At 40.6% G+C, this 20,595-nt stretch overlaps 1 protein-coding gene across 4 annotated transcripts in view; it reads right to left on the reverse strand.

Moving 5' to 3' along the window:
• The window catches only part of LOC140728185 (partitioning defective 3 homolog B-like), a 1,189,360-nt gene that overhangs the window by 559,466 nt on the left and 609,299 nt on the right, over positions 1–20,595 (reverse strand). For all 4 annotated transcript variants that reach the window (XM_073046530.1, XM_073046528.1, XM_073046527.1 and 1 more), the window contains 3 exons: positions 17,303–17,473; positions 4,343–4,448; positions 57–162 (listed from right to left, as the gene is read on the reverse strand). In XM_073046530.1, coding sequence (XP_072902631.1) covers positions 57–162; positions 4,343–4,448; positions 17,303–17,473 — 383 coding nt within the window. The remainder of the gene's footprint in view (positions 1–56; positions 163–4,342; positions 4,449–17,302; positions 17,474–20,595) is intronic.

Genomic DNA, 20,595 nt, shown 5'->3' on the forward strand with positions numbered 1-20,595 from the left:
ACCAGCATTTCCAGCATCTTTTGTCTGCACACAAGGGCTAATTTTTAGTTACAAACCTCGTATCTTCATGTAACAACCGCATCTTGTGCATACCCATGGCTTCCTCTTCATCTGAATGTGGTGGAATAGGAGGTGGAACTTCAACTTCTCCCTCACCATAAGCTGTCAATGTTAACAAACATGACTGTAAAGTGATACCTTAAAAACAATGATCTCACAACAATTTTCCCAAAGGAATTTTAAACACTAGCAGTTCTGATATAGTGGACACCAGATTAAACCTGTTGAGATTCTGGACAGTCAGTAAAAGTACAGATCCCACCACGTTGTCTAGTATCCCAGGAGAACACTGATTTTGACATTCTTCCCTGCCAAGATATTGCTACAGGGACAGCGATTACCCACAGTCGTGGAAGAGACCAATTCATTCAGAAGCTGTCTTTCCAGAGCACATTGTGAGCAATTTTGGGCGCTGTATCTCAGGAAGATGTGCTGGTCCTGGAGATGGTCCAGAGGAAGTTCACAAGAATGATCCCAGGAATGAAAGGCTTAAGAATATAAGGAACATTTGAAGTTTCTGGGCCTGTACTTGATGGAGTTCAGGAGGATAAGGGAGAAGGAATCTCACTGAAACCTATTGGACACAGAAAGGCCTTGAGAGAGAAGACATGATGTCTCCATTTAGTAGGGGAGTCCAGGGAGTCCGAATAAAGGGACATCCATTTAAAACTGAAATAAGGAGGAATTTCTTCAGCCATAGGTGGTGTATCTGTGGAGTTTGTTGCTGTAGAGGCTGTCAGCGTGTATTTAAGTGGGGGGACGTTAAGGGTTACTGAAAGAAGACGCGAGGATGGGGTTGAAAAATATCAGCCATGACTGAATGGCAGAACAGACTCAATGTGCCAAATGGCCCAATTCAGTTCCTACTGTATATCTGGTCTAACATCAATGCTGAATCCAGCATCGGCAGAGATTAGTAACAACATGGCCAACCTGAGAATAAACACAGACATTATTGAGGAGAATGTGGGCATCCCCTTAAATCTGGCTTCCTCTACAATTCGAGTAACAGCATCAAGTGCAGATTTTATATTACAATTTACAATAAAGATGTTGCCATAAACTTGGTATGCAAATGTGTTTTGGTAGAGCTCTCCATCAAAGATTGTCAGCATAAAAGATGAAACCAGATATCAAAAGAGTAACCAATTGATCAGGAAGCTTGCAGAGTAATTAGAGCAGACATCAGGCCAGCAGGGGATGCTTGTGTGAGTGGAGCACAGGTGCAAGTAACAACACATCTCAGGATGAATGAAAAGGAGGAGCCTAACAATCCAAAAAGATCCACTTTTGGTGCTGGGGCGCTTGTTACTTCCTTCTATTTCTATTCATGTACGTCACAGCCATCCTCTTAATGAACAGTGCTCTGGATGCAGTGTGGTGAGGAGGATACATGGGGTAGACAGTAGCATAAGATGTAAGGGAAACAGATGTAAAACGATATGTAGTCTTGGTATGACACTTAAGAGTACAGCAAGCAGTTTTGGGCACCGTGCCACGGGAAGAATTTGCGGGCCTTGGAGAGAGTACAGTTTAAGTTTACCAACATGATATATGGACTCACAAGGCTTATGTTACAAGAGAAGGATCTGAAAGCTAAGGCTGCATTCCATGCCACTAAGGTTAATGGGCAACTTGATCAAATTTTCAAAATAGCACTGAATGGGGAGTCACGGACTCAGGGTCATAGGCAGGCCTTTCAGGGCAAAGACAGAAAGTATTCTACATGCAAAAGGTTTATTACCACTGACATGGTGAAAAGAGAGAAATGTAACCAGGCCTTGTTCAGGGGTTGGCTCACTGTCTCTTGGGAAATCTGATGGGTGCAACCATGCACAAACACACATATACAGAGTTAGGCAATGCATTTACCATGATCTCAATGAACAACAGAACAGGCTCCACGAGTTAAATGGCCTTCTAATGCAATGAAATAATGCTGGTTAGGCTAATAATGAGTTGCCTTGTAGCAATGCTGTCTCTTTTAATGATCTGTTAAAAGTGAAGCAGCACAGGTTCATTCTGCTCCAGAAGTTTTCTAGTTTCACTTCCTTTCATCCGCTTCAAAAAGCACAGAGAAGCCATGAGAGAGGTCAAACCAACATGACCCATCAAGCTTACCCTATTCTGCATGTTTGCACAATCCATCCAACCCAAGTCCTCCCCAACGTTCCAGGCTCACAAACAGTTCCTGGTTAAAAATTCCCTTTCTTCTTCCAGAGTCCAGAAACATATCTAACCTGCAAGTTACATCATTTATGCTCCTCTGGCTACTTTGCTTAGCTGATAAGTTCTGGTCTCTTGGCAACACAGAATTGAAATTTTGATCTGGTACAGAAATCACACAGTGATTAGAATTTATAGGTAATAAAAGCAGAAAATGCTGGAAACAGATGTTACCTGACCTGTTGAGTGTTTCCAGCATTTTCTGATTTTATATCAGATTACCAGCATCTAAACAGATTTTTTAAAATTTTCATCAAGAGTGATGTGGTCTATAAATTCTGTTAACTTGCAACATTTACATGTTTATTAAATGTGGTACAATTCAGGCATTTACTACTGAAACTTGCTATAAGGAAGCAATGGAAAAAATTACATTAAGACTCTATTCACCTTGTTATATCACACAGCTGGATCACATTTAATCACATTCTTAGACCATAAGACCATAACACCATACAACATAGGAGCAGAATTAGGCCTTTCAGCCCATCAAGTTTGGTCCATCATTCCATGATGACTGAACCCTATTCTCCTGCCTTCTCCCCATAACTTGACACCCTTGCTAGTCAAGAATCTATCAACCTCTGCTTTAAATATACCCAATGACTTGGCCTCCACAGCTGTCTGTAGCACCCATCTCCTTCATTTCAAGAGCTTTTTGGGCAAGAGTGTTTCAGATTGCCACTATTTGTGAAGGAGAGATTCCTGACCTCACCTCATGTTTTTTGACTATTCATTTATTAATTTACTAAGTGATATATCCCTACTGAGAGTAACAAGACCACAAGACCAATTAACCTACTAAACTGCGCATCTTTGGATTGTGGGAGGAAACCGAAGCACCCGGAGGAAACCCATGCAATCATGGAGTGGATGTATAAACTCCTTACAGAGAGCAGCAGAAATGAACCCAGATTGCTGGCACTGTAATAGAATTATGCTAACTACTATGCTACCATGGCTGAATTTTTAGGTTACAGGTACATAAATTTCAGGAAAGGATGTGGTCAGCTAATCACACAAGTTGCTCTGCCATACACCAAGATCATGGTTGATCTTCTACCTCAGCACCATTTTCCTTCACTGTTTCAATGATATGCTGAAAATTAAACAGTTCAGGTTCATTTTGCTCCAGAAGTTTCCAATTCCATTTCCTTCTATTTAACTTCCCTTAACATCCAGAAACTTAAAGATGTCTGTTTTGAATAAACTCCAATGACTGAGCCTCCAAAGAATGCTGTGGTAGAGAATTCCAGTGATTCATCGCTCTTTGAGTGAAATTATTTCTCCTCACATTACACAGCTTTCTGACTGCAAACTGGTTCTGGGCTCCTTAGCCATGGGAAAACATCCGAACTGCAAGTTAAGCTCTGCAAGAACTTCGGAAATTTCAATTACATCTCCTCTAATTTCTTTTTAAAGTCTAGACAATACAGGCCTAGTCTTCCCAATCTCTGGCAAACTAGCCTTCCTTGGAACCAAGCTAGAGAATCGTCATTCTACTAGCTCTATGAGAAGCACATCCTTTCCAAGTGTAGTGTCACTGAAATTCTACACAACTGGCGTAAGACTTTGTTACTCCCAAATTCAAGTCCTATTGTAAGAAAGGCTATGATATTCATTCATCACAGTTCAAACCAGAAAAAAAGGATTTTTTTTCTACCTCCTTCTAATCAAATCCTTTGATCATTTTGGCCATCCAGTAGCACTGAGGTTAAATTAGTGGACTAATTTCCACAGGCCTGGTTGAATCTCCGCCTCAGATAATTAAGCATGCTACTCAAGTTGTGGGGTAAATAAGGATGGACAACTGATATTGACCCTGAAAACAAAATCCACAACCACTGAAAGAATAGATAAATCTCAATAAGATCAGCTCTTAACTACAAAAACTCAGTGCAACACAAAGCCACTATAAATCTCCAACACTAGTGCTGAAGCGTGTTGGCTTAGACATGGCTCTGGACTCTGGTAAAAGATAGTCAGATTCTTGTCAGGACCTTAAACCTAAAATTCATGGGGTAAAACAATTTAGGTTCACAGTACCAGCTCTTACCTAACGTATCCCCCTCTCGAGGATCAGGTGGCTGAGTATGCATTTGTCTCGGACTGTTACTGCTCCGAGCGTTGTGGGCCTGAATAGCACCAATCTCCGGACGATCCTGAGAACGCAATACACATTTATCAGACTTTAATCAAATTGTATTCAGGCACATAATTTTCAACAAAACCATCTATATGACCAAGTCATTTTTTTATCCAATGCCACTTTTGGCAACTGATAAAATAACACAGCATGGCATAGTATCATTCTTCAAAGTCGACAAAATGCCCTCAAAGACTGAGACACCTGGAGCTGACTTCATCTAACAACTACCATAGTTTCCATAGCAACTTTTTAAGACCCGACTGGCAAAGCATTGGATTCAAAAGCTCTAAATAATTTCAGATATTTCTCATCAAAAACTTTATTCAATTCAATGCTGAATCATCATCTCTTGTCCTATAGCTGATATTTCACAATAGCGGTCTGCATCATCATCAGTATAAATAAGGAGACATGTAAAATGAAGAATGGGAATGAAGTCCATTTTAATTTTAAAAATTTCATCCAGGTGCTTCCTGAAGATTTGCATACTTCCGATAGTCAAAACAATCTGAGGATCTAGATACATAATTAACTTGTGGAACTGTAAAAGGGCTGGATGGGAAAGAGATTGCCAAATGTGTTCAGGAATGTTTCTTTAATCTGTATCTAGAAGTTCCAACTACAGAAAGACTGAAATACTAGATTTCACACGAGGGAATGAGACAGAGCAGGCAACAGGTTCGTGTAGGGAAGCACTTTGCACCTAATGATCATAATACCATTAGTTTCAAGGTAATTATGAAAATTATAGGTCTGGTCCTTGGGTTAAGATACTAAATTGCAGAAAGGCCAATTCTGATGGTATCAGAAAGGATCTGGCAAGTGAGGATTGCTACAGGTCGCTTTCTGACAAATGTGTACTTGCTAAGTGAAATTTTTAGAGTACAGTTTGTATGTTCTTATCAGAATAAAAGGCAAGGATAACATGTTTAAGGAACCTTGATTTTGAAGCGATATTGAGGCACCGGTTAAGAAAATGAAGGAGATACATAGCAGGTATAGACAGGCAGGAACAAATGAAGTACTTGAGGAATAAAAGAAATGTAAGAGAACACTTAGGAATGAAATCAGGAGGGCTAAAAGAAGGCATGAGGTTGCTCTAGTAGACAAGGTGAAGGAGAATCCCAAGGGCTTCTATAGATATGTTACAAGCAAAAGGATCGCAAGGGATAAAATTGGTCCTCTGGAAGATCAGTGTGGTAATCTATGCTCGCAGCCAAAGCAGATGGCGGACCGATTGTAAAGGGATTTTTTTGCATCTGTATTTACCCAGGAGACAGACACAGAGTCTGTAGCTGTGAGACAATGCAGCAACAAGGTCATGAACCCTATCCAGATTACAGAGGAGGAGGTGCTTGCTGCTTGAGGCAAAAGTAGGGTGGATAAATCCCCAGGGCCTGACAAAGTGTTCATCTGGACCCTGTGGGAGGCAAGTGCAAAAATTTTCAGGGGCCCTAGCAGATATATTTAACACATCCTTAGTCATGGGTGAGGTGCTGGAGAATTGGAGTATAATTAATGTTATTCTGTTGTTTAAGAAAGGCTCTAAGAATAAGCCAGGAAATCATAGGTGGTGAGGCTGTCATTGGTAGTGGGAAAGTTATTGGAAGGTATTCTAAGGGACCAGATATATACGTATTTGGACAGACAGGACTGATTTGGGATAGTCAACATGGCTTTGTGCAAGTTAGGGCGTGTCTAACCAATCTTACAGATATTTTGAAGGAAATTACCAGGAAACTTGTTAAAGGCAAGGCAGTGGATGTTGTCTACATGGACTTTAGCAAGGCCTTTGACAAGATCCCACGTGGGAGATTGGTCAAGAAGGTTCAGTTGTTTGGCATTCAAGCTGAGGTAGTAAATTGGATTAGACATTGGCTTCATGGAGAGGCAAGAGAGTGGTAATAGATGGTTGCCTCTCTATGCCACAGGGATCTGTTGTTTGTCCTCTGAATGATAATGTGGTAAACGGATCAGAAAATTTGTGTATGACACCAAGATTCGGGGTGTAGTGGACAACCAGGAAGACTATCAAAGCTTGCAGTGGGATCTGCATCAGCAGGAAAAATGGCAAATGGAATTTAATGCAGAGAAGTGTGAGGTGTTGGACTTCAGGAGGACCAACCAGGGTAGGTCTTACATGGTGAGCAGTAGGGCCTTGTGGACTATGGTAGAACAGAGAGATATAGAATACAGATCCATAATTCATTGAAAATGGTGTCACAGTTAGATAGGGTCGTAAAGTAATCTGTTGGCACACTGGCCATAAATCAATGTACTGAGTTCAGGAATTGGGATGTTATGTAGAAACTGTATAAGATGTTGGTGAGGCCTAATTTGGAGAACTGTGTGCAGTTTTGGTCACCTACCTACAGGAAAGATGTAAATAAGATTGAAAAGGTGCAGAGAAAAATTACAAGAATGTTGTTGGGACTTGAAGACCTGAGTTACAGGGAAAAATTGAATAGGTTAGGGCTTTATTCTCTAGAACCTAGAAGATGAAGGGGAGGTTTGATAGAGGTACTACAAATTTGAGGTGTATAGATAGGGTAAATGCAAGCAGGCTTTTTCCACTGAGGTTGGGTGAGATTACAACTAGAAGTCATGGGTTAAGTGTGAAAAGTGGAATGTTTAAGGAGAACATGAGGGGGAAACGTCTTCACTCAGAGGGTGGTGAGAGTGCAGAACAAGCTGCCAGTGTAAGTGATGGATGTGAGGCCAACTTCACAGTTTAAGGCAAATTTCAATAGGTATGTGGATGGGAGGGGTATGGAGGACTTTGGTTGGATTGGTTGGACTAGGGAGATTAATGGTTCAGCATGGACTAGATGGGCTGAAGGACCTGTTTCTGTGTAGTAGTGTTCTATGACTCTAGGACACCCACAGGGTTACAAGATCAATGGTTTTACACAAATAATCTCCTGCTGACAGCAATCGATATGAAAATAAAGGGAATATTGAGAAAGACACAGAAGGAAAAACTAAAAGGGAGGTGCCAGACAGCTATTGAAAGTGGGGTGCACACAGAAGAGGGCTAAAGGGGATGGAAATAGGTTGGCAGAAAGGAAGAAATATGGAAAAGGAAAGGGACAGTAGGAAGAAAAACAAAGGGAGAGTGGAGTGAAAAGATAAGAAAGGGGAAAGAGATATTGAAGGAAAAAGGAGGGAGATTGCCAGGGAAAGGAAGGAGTAAGAAAAGAGATCAACAGTGAAAGTGAGAATACTGGGCAGGAGAGAGTGGGAGAAGGGGAACAGTGGGTGGGAGGGAAAGTGGGGGTAAGAGAACGTGTGCTGGAAGGAGATATAGTAGGAAGATGTAGAATAAGTGGGGGAAGGAGAGAGTGGGGGAAAGAAGATATACAGGGGACAGGTGATTGGGAAGACAGGAAAAGAACATAAGGAAAGGGGAAGAGGAGATAGGGATTGATAGGGGAGGGGTTTATTTTTCCCTTTGTAATAAACTCTATCTTTGTCACCAAACTTCAGTTGCCTGTCTAATCATTCAAGCAGCTCCATATCAATTTACTTTCAGAATAACCATTTGGTGAAACAGCTTGAGGCATTTTACTACATTAATAAAGCAACAAAGTATATACACGTCCTCATGGTTTCCTAATAACACTAAAAATGATTATTTTTTCTCTTTTTCCCTTTTAATTAATCCTTCCTTGATAGTCATTACCAAAACTTTTCCCACCATGTTTCAGACAGTGCATTTCACATTAGGCCATTGTGTAAAAACAAAAGTTCTCATCTCCCCTTCGATTCCTTTGCCAACTATCTTAATTCTGCATCCTCTGATTAAACAACAGCTTAAATGAAGAAAAAAATATCTGGCCTGGAGCTCCAAATCTTATTGAAAGTTAAGAGGTTCCGTGCAACTTTACAATCAGTCCCACTGGGCATTTTCCAGTCGAGAGTTTAGTGGAATATTTCCATTACATTGGAGGAAAGTACTGGAGGTACATTAGAGGAAGGTTTTCTTATACAGAGAACGGTAAGTGCACTGTTGGGTGGTGATAGAAGCAGATATATTAGGGGTACTTAAGAGAAGCTTAGGTAGGCATATCGATGAAAGAAAAATGAAGGGCGCTGTGGGAGGGAAGGGTTAGATTGATCTTGGAATAAGTTGAAAGGTCGCCAAAGAGCCTGTGCTACGCTGTACTGTTCCATGTTCTGAAGCAAGAGAACACTGACTACAAATTTTTTCATGCAACTCAAGAGTTTTTGCCCTGTATGGCTTGGATGCTGTTAGGCAATTCGTGATTGGATAGGACTACAGGTACTGGAAGACAGTTCTGTATTACATATTTACATACCAGCCTAGACAGTAAAAAAAAGACTGCTGGAGGAACTCTATTGCAAGAACAACCCTCCCCAACACTGAGGATAAGAGATTGTGCCTCAAAAGGGTGGAATCTATCACTACGGAACCTTGCCATCCAGGGGATGCCTTCTTCTCATTACTACTGACAAGGAGGAAGTACGAGGAGACTGAAGACCCACACCTCACAATTCAGAAACAGCCTCTTCCCCTTTGTCATCAGATTTCTAAATGGTGCACTAACACCATCTCTTTATTCATTTTTGTATCCATTACTTGTTTTTGTAATTTTTCATTAGTTTTATGTTTCTGCAGTTTACTGGTGCTGCAGAACAATGAATTTCATGTCATTAAAGCATCTGAAGTAAAAGAGCAACTGTTGGTACTTCAGATCAAGACCCTGCATTGCAAACAATAACTTTGGCTGAACTATACAAATATGAAGCCCAGAGGCATCCAGTAGCAGCCCTCATGACATCATAGCCAAGCTGCTATCTTGGCATAACTGTAAACTTAACTGTGACACTCCCAGTCTGCATTCTTATGGTGTTAACTTAAGGCAGTTCCTTCAGGCATCAGAGAGAGGAAGTAACCAAATGCTACAATGGCAATTGCTGTGGTATGAAATATTTATACACTTAATCACAGTATGTTGCACAAAAATCAGTTTGAACATAGCAGTCAAATTTTCAGCACTCCCGCAACATAACAGATGGAGCCAATTACTGCATAGCATTGGACAGCATCAAGGAGGCCATTCAGCATTTGAGGCCTATACCAGCTTGATAAAATCATACCAAATTGGTTCCACTTGCTGGCTCTTTCCAATATTTTGCCATTGAGAAATTGCACAAATTCTCTTTTAAAGATTGAATGTGGAGTTCATTACCACTAACTTTTAAGGTAGAGTAAGTATATCAGGACACAACAACCCATAGTAGAAAAACTAAAAGATTCCTTATCCTTCCTCTGGTTCTATTATCATTACCTACTTCTGTACTGTTAGGGAACAATATCCACACAACATGTGAATTGTAGAAGACTGAAACAACTCACTAATTGGGAGTGTACAGCAAAAGAAATATTCTTTGTGAAGGCAATTAATTTTTGCCAGTGCAACTTATAGCTAGCCTGCTTCTAAGGGTGGATTGTATCTTATCCCAGAGGCAGAGGTTATGAGTGCAGAATCAACTCCATACAATTGTACACCTGAATTTTGGCTGGCATTCCAGTATAGCACTGTCAGATAAGTTTTCTTTCTCTCTGAACTCTCAGGTTACTCCAAAAAGAATAATATTCAAGAAGCAGCAGAGGCATCCTGCTCCTGACCAATATTTATATCACAGCCAATACTTTAGAGGTTATTTTGCAATAATCTCATAGCTTTAATATGAAAGCTTGCTGCACAGAAATTGGTTGCCTAAGTGCTGTCGCTGTGCTAGAATATTTTCTGTAATTTCAAAGTCATGAGTGTTACTTTAGCAATGCATATTTAAAAACCAAGACAGGAACTAAATTGGTCTAATTTCATTGTTTTATTTCAGGGGAACAAAAAAAATCAATTTTTGAGATTGCTTTCCACAAATTTCTAACTTTAGAAATAGCACTATCAATCTCCGGTGACTGATGCCTAGTCAAAAACTGTTTCCATTACATTATTCTCCATGACTCTGCCCACGGCCCCGGCCCACAGTATGTTGAGAATTACATTTCACTATTCCGCCCATTATCCCACCCATTGACTTGGGCCCTGAATTCCAGAAACTTCTATGTTTCTACATACAAGTTTTATTTTGAACTACCACTACTTTTGTATAAGGATTAACAGCCGTGAGAATGAAATGCTGCAGGATTAATAAGTAATAGTCTGCAGCTGTTTATGACCAGGGTGGAAGTGGCGCAGATATTATTTGCATCGTGCAATATTCTCAACACTCTTTGTCTGATTTATTGTTGACATCAATTTTTTTGGTGGAGAACGGTGAAATTTATGGGCCCCTTCAGTGAAAGTAAAGCAGATTTTACACTGGCGTTACTTTAATTTATTCCCTAGGAAATCAGCGTCTACTATTTGCAATACTTCCATCTCCCAGCAGCAGATTTCTAGACCCACATGAATTGAAATGACACCAACAGAAAAACAGCTCAAGGTTGAATGTCATAAAGACTTACTACACTTCTTGATGATGGGTAATTCCAATGAATCATTAGATGTTGCTTATTACCTCATTTGGTAGCTACTTCAGCTAGATCTGGACTGGAAATGAAAGTAACCCATTTTTCACTTTATTCTAAAGAACCTGGTGCATCAAATAATTTCATAACATTCATGGTTTAAACTTGATTTTCTTTTCCTTTAAAGAGAAGTCAAGAACATGTTTTTCCCAAAGTCAAGCAGGAAATCCAGCTTTGGGAATGTCTCAGTTGTTTAATCACCAGAGCGGCACAGGGATTTTGCAGCACGGATCTGACAGAAGCAGGCAGATGTCAAAACAATAGAAATCAGAAGTAAAAATAACAGAAAATAATCCAATATAAATAAGAAAAAACGGCACTTGAAGTTTCAAATTTTCTCATTGAATTAGTTCATGGTTTCAAGGCTAAAGACTAAAATACCAGTGTTAACAATTTGAAAGACTTGTTGCTAATCTGATGCACGGCTACCTGAGATACGCAGCCACAAGCTTTGGAACTCTCTCTGGTCTCTAAGGAGCACCTTAAGTTTTGACCTGCTAATCGCTCATCATACTCTTTTGTAACTTAGTCTAATCAGGTTTGAGTTAAGTGCTCCAGGAAGTTTTGCAGTAAATACGCTCAGTGGCAATTTTATTAGGTACACCTGTACGTTCAATGCAAATATCTTATCAGCCAATCATGTGACTGCAACTCAGTGCATAAAATCATGCAGACACCGTCAAGAGGTTCAGTTGTTCAGACCAAACATGAGAATGGGAAAGAAATGTGATTAAGTGACTTTGACCCTGGAATGGTTGTTGTTGGTGCCAGATTGTGGGGTGCAGGAGGTTTGACCATCTCAAGAAAAGCTGTGATCTCCTGTGATGTTCATGTACAACAGTCTCTGGAGTTTACAGAGAATGGAGCAAAAAAGTAAAAGTACATCCGGCAGACCTGTGGTCAAAAATAGCTTATTAATGAGAGAGCTCAGGGGAGAATTATCAGACTGGCTCAAACTGACAGGAAGACTAAATCAAATAACCACACGCAACAGTGGTGTGTGGAAGAGCGCCTCTGAATGCACAACATGTCGAACCTCGAAGTGGATGGACTACAGCAGCAGAAGACCACGCCGGTTCCACACCCATACGTAATAAAGTGGTTACTGAGTATATATGGCCTTTGTAATAAAAGAGCTTGGTTTACTGATTTAAAAAAATAAAATCAGACAATTTTCCCTTCATTGTTTTCCATAATATTTGTAAACTTCTTTTACCACATACTTTTAGTTGACTTCATTTATAATAATACCAATTGCCCCAAATATTCTGTTCCTGATAAACTATAAAAGCAAATTGACGCAAGGAGCAAACTTAAGCTAGGAATTTCTTTTTATATGTCCACTTTCATACTTCGTACTTGTTAAAAAATGCCAACTTACATTCATGAAGGTGCCTTCAAATAAAAGCAAATACTGTTTCTCATGCAGGTGGGTGAAAAATCAAGATAGCTACATGAAGTGTCTTGGACAGGTACTTTTTTAAAAGGAGAAAGAGATGGAGCAAACAGGACGACGAAAGGCAGGTTAAACAATGTATTTCAGAGTGCAGAGATATTATTGAGTGGATGGCTTCAAAGGAAAAACAGCAACCAATCCACTATACAGAAACTCAAGCATCTTAAAAGTAGTTTCAACCAAAGAATATTTTTGAAATGCAGTCACTGTTGTAAGAAACATCCAGTTAATCGATTTTTGTATTATTGGCCGGAGGTAATCATTTCCAAGACAAGAGGGAAATTTATCTTGCTCTTCTTTTAATGATGACAAGGAATCTTTTAGTCTGAGAGAGCAGATGAGGTTTAGTCTTCATGCACCACATCTAGCAATTGGAAATATCCTAAGGTTATGAAAGGAAATATATGTATGTAAGTTTGTTCTTCTTTGCACCACTAGCACTGTCAAATTAAAACATTACTCCTTTCATAGAATTTCGATACTTCCAAGCAATTTGGATGGTAAGCATTTTGTCTTACCAATTTGCAATTCCCTGTTTGCTGAGAGATGGAAGGTTCATTACGTTAAGAGGAATGGAAGAAAGTGAAATTTGTGTAGTAAGTAAGATGACTGAACAAGTTAAAGCATCTTTTCCAAAGGCTTTTATTCCATTAAGGCAAACTATTACTAAATTAAAATGCTGCCCAATGGGAGAATGGAAATGTGCAGAGCCAAGCAAGAGCAGACACACTTTAAAATTCCTCATCATTCTCTGATAAATTACACAAATCAATACAATAGTGGCAAATCGGTACTCGCCCTAATTAAAGTATCTGGCTTGTAGAACAGATCAGTCACTGCCCTGTGCATTACTGTCTAAACCAATAAAACCATAAAAGATTGTTTAATGGTGTAAGCATTATAGACGGAGGTTGTGACGCAACTGCAAAAGGTCACAGCCTGCTTTCTCTAACGGGACCACCAAACGACTAAATTAACATTGAGCACAAAAGCACATGCCTGAGTGTGTAAAAAAAATAACTTTTTACATACAATCCGTCATGTGGAAAATTCAATTAATGAAGGCAGTTAACTAGAGACCACAGAAAAACATTTCTTCGACTTTAAATACAATTAAAATTAAACGTCAAATAAATGGATTAAATTTTTACTTCCAGTTTCCAAAGAACTTGGAACTGAGAACTTATCAACTACAAAACGCTACTCACAGCAGAAAAATTAGATAAAAAGTAGATAAAACAATGTTAAAATGATAATATACTACAGTACTTACAATGAGGCATCAGCTAATCTATGAGGTTGTTACTCTATAATTTCAGTTCCTAAGCAAAATCTGTTTATTCTATTCTCAGTGTGATAACCAATCTCAGCGTGGTTATTTTTTTAATAACCAGTTACTAAATAAATATTAACATTTTAAACCATGAAATAACCATTAATTTATAAGAAAAGATTCACAAATAGCATTTTTTCATAATTCTCTAAATATTTTCAGCCAATATAGCTTTATAAATGTCAACTGAACCAGACCAATTCTCATGACCTCTCTGGGAATGTCCTGTGGTCTTTGCCTGGTTACAAGATGGAAAGATCCTGCAACCCTTGAGACCAGTCAAAATTAGACTTTTTCTTCACTCTCAGGTGTTTTGAAATACCTTAGGGTACTGTTTTAGAATCCTCCTGCTCCTTGGTCTACATTTACCCTCCAGGTAATGGCTACTCATCTGCAGGTCCCAAACTGGCAACTTCTGCTAACAGTCATAGAGCCCTAGAGCACAGCAACAGCTCCTTCAGCCCATCTAAATTGTGCCAAACTATTTTTCTCTCCAGTCCCATTTACCTGCACCATCTCTCCATTCCACTGCCAATCATGTGCTCACATGCACAAAGGAGAAGGTGTTCAAAAAGCTGAAAGACCAAAGTGTACGTAAGTCACCCGGACCAGATGAACTACAACTTAGGGTTCTGAAAGATGCAGTGTTAGAGATTGTGGAGGCATTAGTAATGATCGTTCAAAAATCATTGGACTCTGACATGGTGCCAGAGGACTGGAAAATTGCAAATGTCACTCCACTCTTTAAGAAAGGAGGAAGGCAGCAGAAAGGAAATTATAAACCATTTAGCCTGATCTCAGTGGTTGGGCCAATGTTGGAGTCAATTGTTAAGTATGAGGTTATGGAGTATTTGGTGACAAAAGTCAAGATAGGACAAAGTCAGCAGGGCTTCCTCAAGGGAAAATCTTGCCTGGCACACCTGCTGGAATTCTTTGAGGAGCTTATACATAGGATAGATAAAAATGGATGGTGTATATTTGGACTTTCAGAAGTCCTCTGACACGGAGCCACACGTGAGGCTGCTTACCAAGATAAGAGCCCATGATATTACATGAAAGTTACTGGCATGGTTAGAGCATTGGCTGATTGGTAGGAGGAAGCGAGTGGGAATAAAAGGATCCTTGTCTGGTTGGCTGCCGATGACTAGTGGTGTTCTGCAGGTATTGATGTTGGAACCACTTCTTTTTATGCTGCATATAAATGATTTACATGATGGAATAGATGGCTTTGTTGCCAAGTTTGCAGATGATACAAATTTTGGTGGAGGGGCAGATAGTGTTGAGGAAACAGGTCGGCTGTAGAAGGATTTAGATAGATTTGGAGAAAGGGCAAGAGAATGGAAATGAAATACAATGTTGGAAAATGCACGGTCATGCATTTTGGAAATAAATGCACAGACTAGTTTCTAAATGGGAAAATCCAAAAGTCTGAGATGCAAAGAGACTTGGGAGTCCTTGTGCAGAACACCCTAAAGGTTAACTTGTAGGTTGAGTCGGTGGTTAGGAAGGCAAATGCCATGTTCGCATTCATTTCAGGAGGTCCAGAATACAAGAGTAAGGATGCGATGCTGAGGCTTTATAAGGCACAAGTGAGGCCTCATCTTGAATATTGTGAACAGTTGTGGGCTCCTCATCTAAGAAAAGATGTTCTGGCATTGGAGAGGGTTCAGAGGAGGTTCACAAGGATGAGTCCTGGAATGAAAAGGTTATCATTGGAGGAATGTTTAATAGCTCTGGGTCTGTACTCGCTGGAATTTAGAAGTATGAGGGGGATCTCATTGAAACTTCTCAAATATTGAAAGGCCCAGACAGAGTAGATGTGGAAAGAGTGTTTCCCATGGTGGGAGGAGTTTAGGACAAGAGGGCACAGCCTCAGGATAGAGGGGCATCCATTTGCAACAGAGATTCTAAGAAATTTCTTTAGCCAGAGAGTGGTGAAGATGATGAATTCCTAACCACGGACAGCTGCGGAGGCCAGGCTGTTGTGTGTATTTAAGACAGAGCTTGATAGATTTTTCATTGGACAAGGCATCAAAGGTTATGGGAGGAAGGCCAGGGAGTGGGGGTGAGAAGGGGAAAAAGGATCAGCCAGGATTGAACGGTAGATCAGACTCGATGGGCCAAATGGCTGGTTTCTGCTCCTATGTCTTATGGTCTAAGGCATAAAAATTTCATAAAAGTTACAATAAGAAATGAAAAGGAGGCAATGTTCATGGACTGATGGACTGTTTAAAAATTGGATGTTAGAGGTGTTACGCCTGTGCCCCCCTCTCCTTTTTGAGAATCGCAAGATCGCTATTAAGTCAGGGCAGGAGACCCAGGAAATGAGAGAGAGACATTTGGAATGTCCTGGCCCCAGCGATACAAAGCTACGGAACAGGTCATTGTCTTTTGGAGACGAAATTGTGTATTGAGAACTGTACTTCATGGAAAGCCCTCAGGCAACGTGGGCTGGTTGGGGGGATGGTATCATTCCACCCTGATTGACATCTGAGACCCTGTGAGTCAGGATAAAAGAGAGACTGGGGAACAGCCCTTGACACGCACCAGGAGAAACGCTAGGAGTTCCGTGACAGCGTTTAATAGCAATAGCCGGTGGAGGGCCCACGTGTGTCCTTTCCCGTTGCCCCGGGATTGAGGCCCTACCACGGAAGGCGGCTTAGCTAAGGAAGAGCTCACCACCGACATTTCGAAGGATCGACATCATAAAACGGAAAACCGGGCAAGTTCTAAAAACCTTGTCTCTCTCTCCAACCAAAAGCTGCAGCTTGAATGAACTTGAGTGACTTTTATATTTCCATCGGACAATACATTATCCTCTAGACGACGATAGAGCTATTTCTTATTGATTATTATTATACCTGCGCTTTTAGATTTAGTATTGACGATGTATATTATCTGTATGTTTGCATTGATATTATTTTTGTGTATTTTATCAATAAATACTGTTAAAAATAGTACCATCAGACTTCAACGGACCTCTCTATCTTTGCTGGTAAGTGACCCAGTTACGGGGTACGTAACAGAGGGAAGAAACTATTCCTAAAACATTGTGTGTGGGTCTTCAGGCTCCTGTACCATCTCACTGACGGTAGTAATGAGAAAAGGGCATGTCCTGGGTAGTGAGAGCCAGAGTAGATTAGATTTATTTGTCATATGTACATCAAAGCATACAGCAAAATCCTTAATGATGGATGCCACCTTTTCGAAACATTGCATTTTGAAGATGTCCTCGATGTTGGGGAGGCTAGTGCCCATGATGAAGCTGGCTGTGTTTACTATCCTCTGCATCTTTTTTCAAACCTGTGCAGTGGCCACTCTACACCAGACCATCATGTAATCATTCAGAATGCTCTCCACTGTACATCTGTAAAATATCTGTTGGTGACATATAGGACTCATAGAGAAAAACACAATGTTATTTAACCATACCATGTTCGGCTGAGAGTAAATATCATGAAGACCATCATTTCCTAACGTAAATGACACTTGTTTGTTACATCTATGTCCAAAGCTTACCTCTTGGGGATTCTCTATCCTCCTGGCCACCATCACCTTGATCATTCCTCGGATATTCCCCTCCATGGACATGGATCGTCGCAATGTTTCCAAAGCTTCGTGGTTGGACTTATCCAGCAGTTGTTCACTGTTCACTGCAATCAGCTGATCATTGACACGCAGGCGCCCGTCCTACGTGATACAGAAAGAAACAACACCAAATCCCCGTGATGCTCCTGAATTTCAATCTTGATATGATAACAATACTGTATAAGAATACGGAGCATAAGTACTAAACTGGCCAAACTAATAAACTGATGGAAAATTTAGTTTTATTACATGACTCCCAAAAGGAGGTGGAGTTCTTTAGGAACAGACCAATGGGTAAAAGAAATTAAAATAAAGAATGGACGATCAAGGATTTCGGCAGCTGATAATTGGAGGAGGTTATAGCTTGCCTTCATTTGCCAGGGCATCGGGTACGAGAGTTGGAACATCACATTACAACTGTACAAGATGTTGACGAAGCCACACTTGGGAGTATTCTGGTTGCCTCACTATAAAAATGTGGCAAAAAAGCTGGTCAGGGTGCAGACGAAACTCATAAGGATGTGTAAACTAGTTTTGTAGGGATCTAGGAACCAGAGCCCCAGGTCAGTAACAGAAGGATTGGACCAGAAGGTAAATGTCAGGGAAAGTATTGAAAGGCAAAATTAAAATAGCAGGTAAGATGAGTCAGTTAGTTTGAAGTGTGTATATTTTAATGCTCAGAGTATTATGGGTAAAGGTGATGAACTTAAAGCACAGATCAGTACATGAAACTACAATGCTGTAGCTGTTACTGAAACTTGGTGGACAAAGAGCAGGAATGGGTGATTAATGCAGCAGATTTTTGAAGTTTCAGAAAAGGTAGAGGATGAGGTAAAAGAGGGGGTGGAGTTGCATTCCTAATCAGGGACAATATCACAACTGCACTCAGGGGAGACATAATAGGGGTCAGACACTGAGTTCATTTGGTGGAACTCAGGAATAGGAAGGGTGCACTCACACTGATAGGATTGTACTACAGACCACCTAATAGTCACGGGAACATTGAGGAACAGATATGTAATCAGATTAAGGAAAAGTGTAAAAATAATAGTTGTCATGAGGGGGTTTCAACTTCCCCAATATAAACTGGGACCTTCTTAGTGCAAGGGGTTTAGATGGGGCTGAATTTGTTAAGTGTATCTGGGAAGGTTTCATAAATCAATATATGGACAGTCCAACAAGAGGAGGGGTCGTACTGGGCCTGGTGCTGGGTAATGTGCCTGGTCAGCTGACTGACCTTTCAGTGGGTGAATAGTTCGAGAACAGTGACCACAACTTCTTGTCTTTCAGGATAGCTATAGATAAAGATAGGTAAGGTCCTTGTGGGAGAGTTTTAAATTGGATTAGGGAAATAATGAGGGCATTAGGAACTAAGAAGTGTTAATTGGAAACAACTTTGCTCTGGAAAATCCACATCGACAAGTGGAGGGTATTTAAAGACCAATTGCACAGAATACAGGAAAGGTATATTAGAAGGAATGATGGGAATGGAAAAGTAAGAGAACCTTGACTGTCCAGAGAGGTGATGAACTTGGTCAAGAAGCAAAGGGAACAGTATGTAAGGTTTCAGAAGTTAGGATCAAACAAAGCACATGATGAGTATTAATAAGCCAGAAAAGAACTAAAGAATATGTACAATGTCCGGTGTATGTTACTAAAAAGGGCTTCTTTGGTTTGTTACGAGTAGGAATGTTTCTTTGTCTGTTAAATGTTTCTCTCGCCGTTGTTTCGCTTTAGAATGGCTGATATGGTAATTGTATTCATTTGTTAATCAATGGGGAATGTTATTGTGTTTTGTGAGGCTGGGAACTTGGGGGAGGGGTTGCGCGGGCTTGGGGGTGAAGGGAGTCGGCAGGAGAGACGGACGAGGAAGGTGGACGGGCGCTGGACGGCTTGTAGGACCACCGCGACTGGCGCTAGACGGCTCGTAAGACCACCGGGTGGTCCCAGGGGTGATGACGTGGCTGTCGGATGATTCGTTGATTGAGCTCCTACGATGTGCACTACACTGACTGAACTTTGATAAGTTGGCGCCTTTTGTTTTTTTCTTTCATTGTATATATATATATTGTATTGCCTAATACTTCTTTAGTTAATGTTAGTAAAGTCTATAAAGTGTATGTCATATCGGTATTTGGTGTGAAGTTGATACGGTGAGCGGCGCGAGGCATAAACTCGATTCTCACAGCACCTGCGTGTACGGGAGGTGGGTTGGTGTGTGGCTGGATCTCCTTTTCCCCTAGACATATACCAGGCTGTTGGGTAAGTGTTACAAATAGAATTAGGAAAGCCAGAAGGGCCAGGAAAAGTACTTGGCAAGAAGGATTAAGGTGAATTCCAAGTCATTTTATACATACATCAAGACTAAAAGACCAACTAAGGAGAAGATGGGACATTTGCTTGGACGCAGAGAGTGCGAGTGAAAAGGACAAGAAGGACCAGGAGATCAGTGCTGAGTGTACAGATACTTTAGGGCATTTAGAGTTTAAGGAGGAGGAAGTGTTGGGCCTCTTAATGAGTACTAAGGAGGATGGCCCCAGGGCCTGATGCAATTTACCCCAGGAAGGAGGCAAGAGATGAGATTGCTGGGCCCTTGTCCTTCATACCTTCATGTCCTCTCTAGCCACAGGCGAGGTCCCAGAGGACTGGTGTGTGGCTAATGTTGTTCCACTATTTAAATAGGAAACAAGAGAAAATCCCGCACCTATGGACCAGTGAGTCTCACATCAGTTGTAGGGAAATTGCTGGAGAAAATTCTTAGGAATAGGATATATAAGCAGTTGGAAACACATGTCATAATTAGGGAATGCCAGAATGGCTTTGTGCATGACAGGTCATGCCTTACCAACTTAATTGAGCATTTTGACAAGGTGATGAGAGAGATTGATGAGGATAGGGCAGTGGTTGTTGTCTACATGGATTTTAGTAAAGTGCTTGACAAAGTTCCTCATAAGAAGCTAATCCAGAAGATTAAGATGCATGGGATCCGTGGTGAAACGGCTGTTTGGATTCAGAACTGGCTTGCACATTGAAGTCAGAGGGTAGAGGTCGAAGGGGCTTAATCGAGCTGGAGGTCTGTAATTAGTGGTGTTCCACAGGAATCTCTGCCGTTTGTAATGTATATGAATGACTTGGATGAAAATGTAGGTGCATATTAGCAAATTTGCAGATGACACCAAGATTGGTGGAGTTGTGTATAGTGCTGAAGACTGGCAAAGAATACA

The sequence above is a fragment of the Hemitrygon akajei genome, chromosome 5 (assembly GCF_048418815.1).
Source record: "Hemitrygon akajei chromosome 5, sHemAka1.3, whole genome shotgun sequence".
Classification (NCBI taxonomy): Eukaryota; Metazoa; Chordata; class Chondrichthyes; order Myliobatiformes; family Dasyatidae; genus Hemitrygon; species Hemitrygon akajei.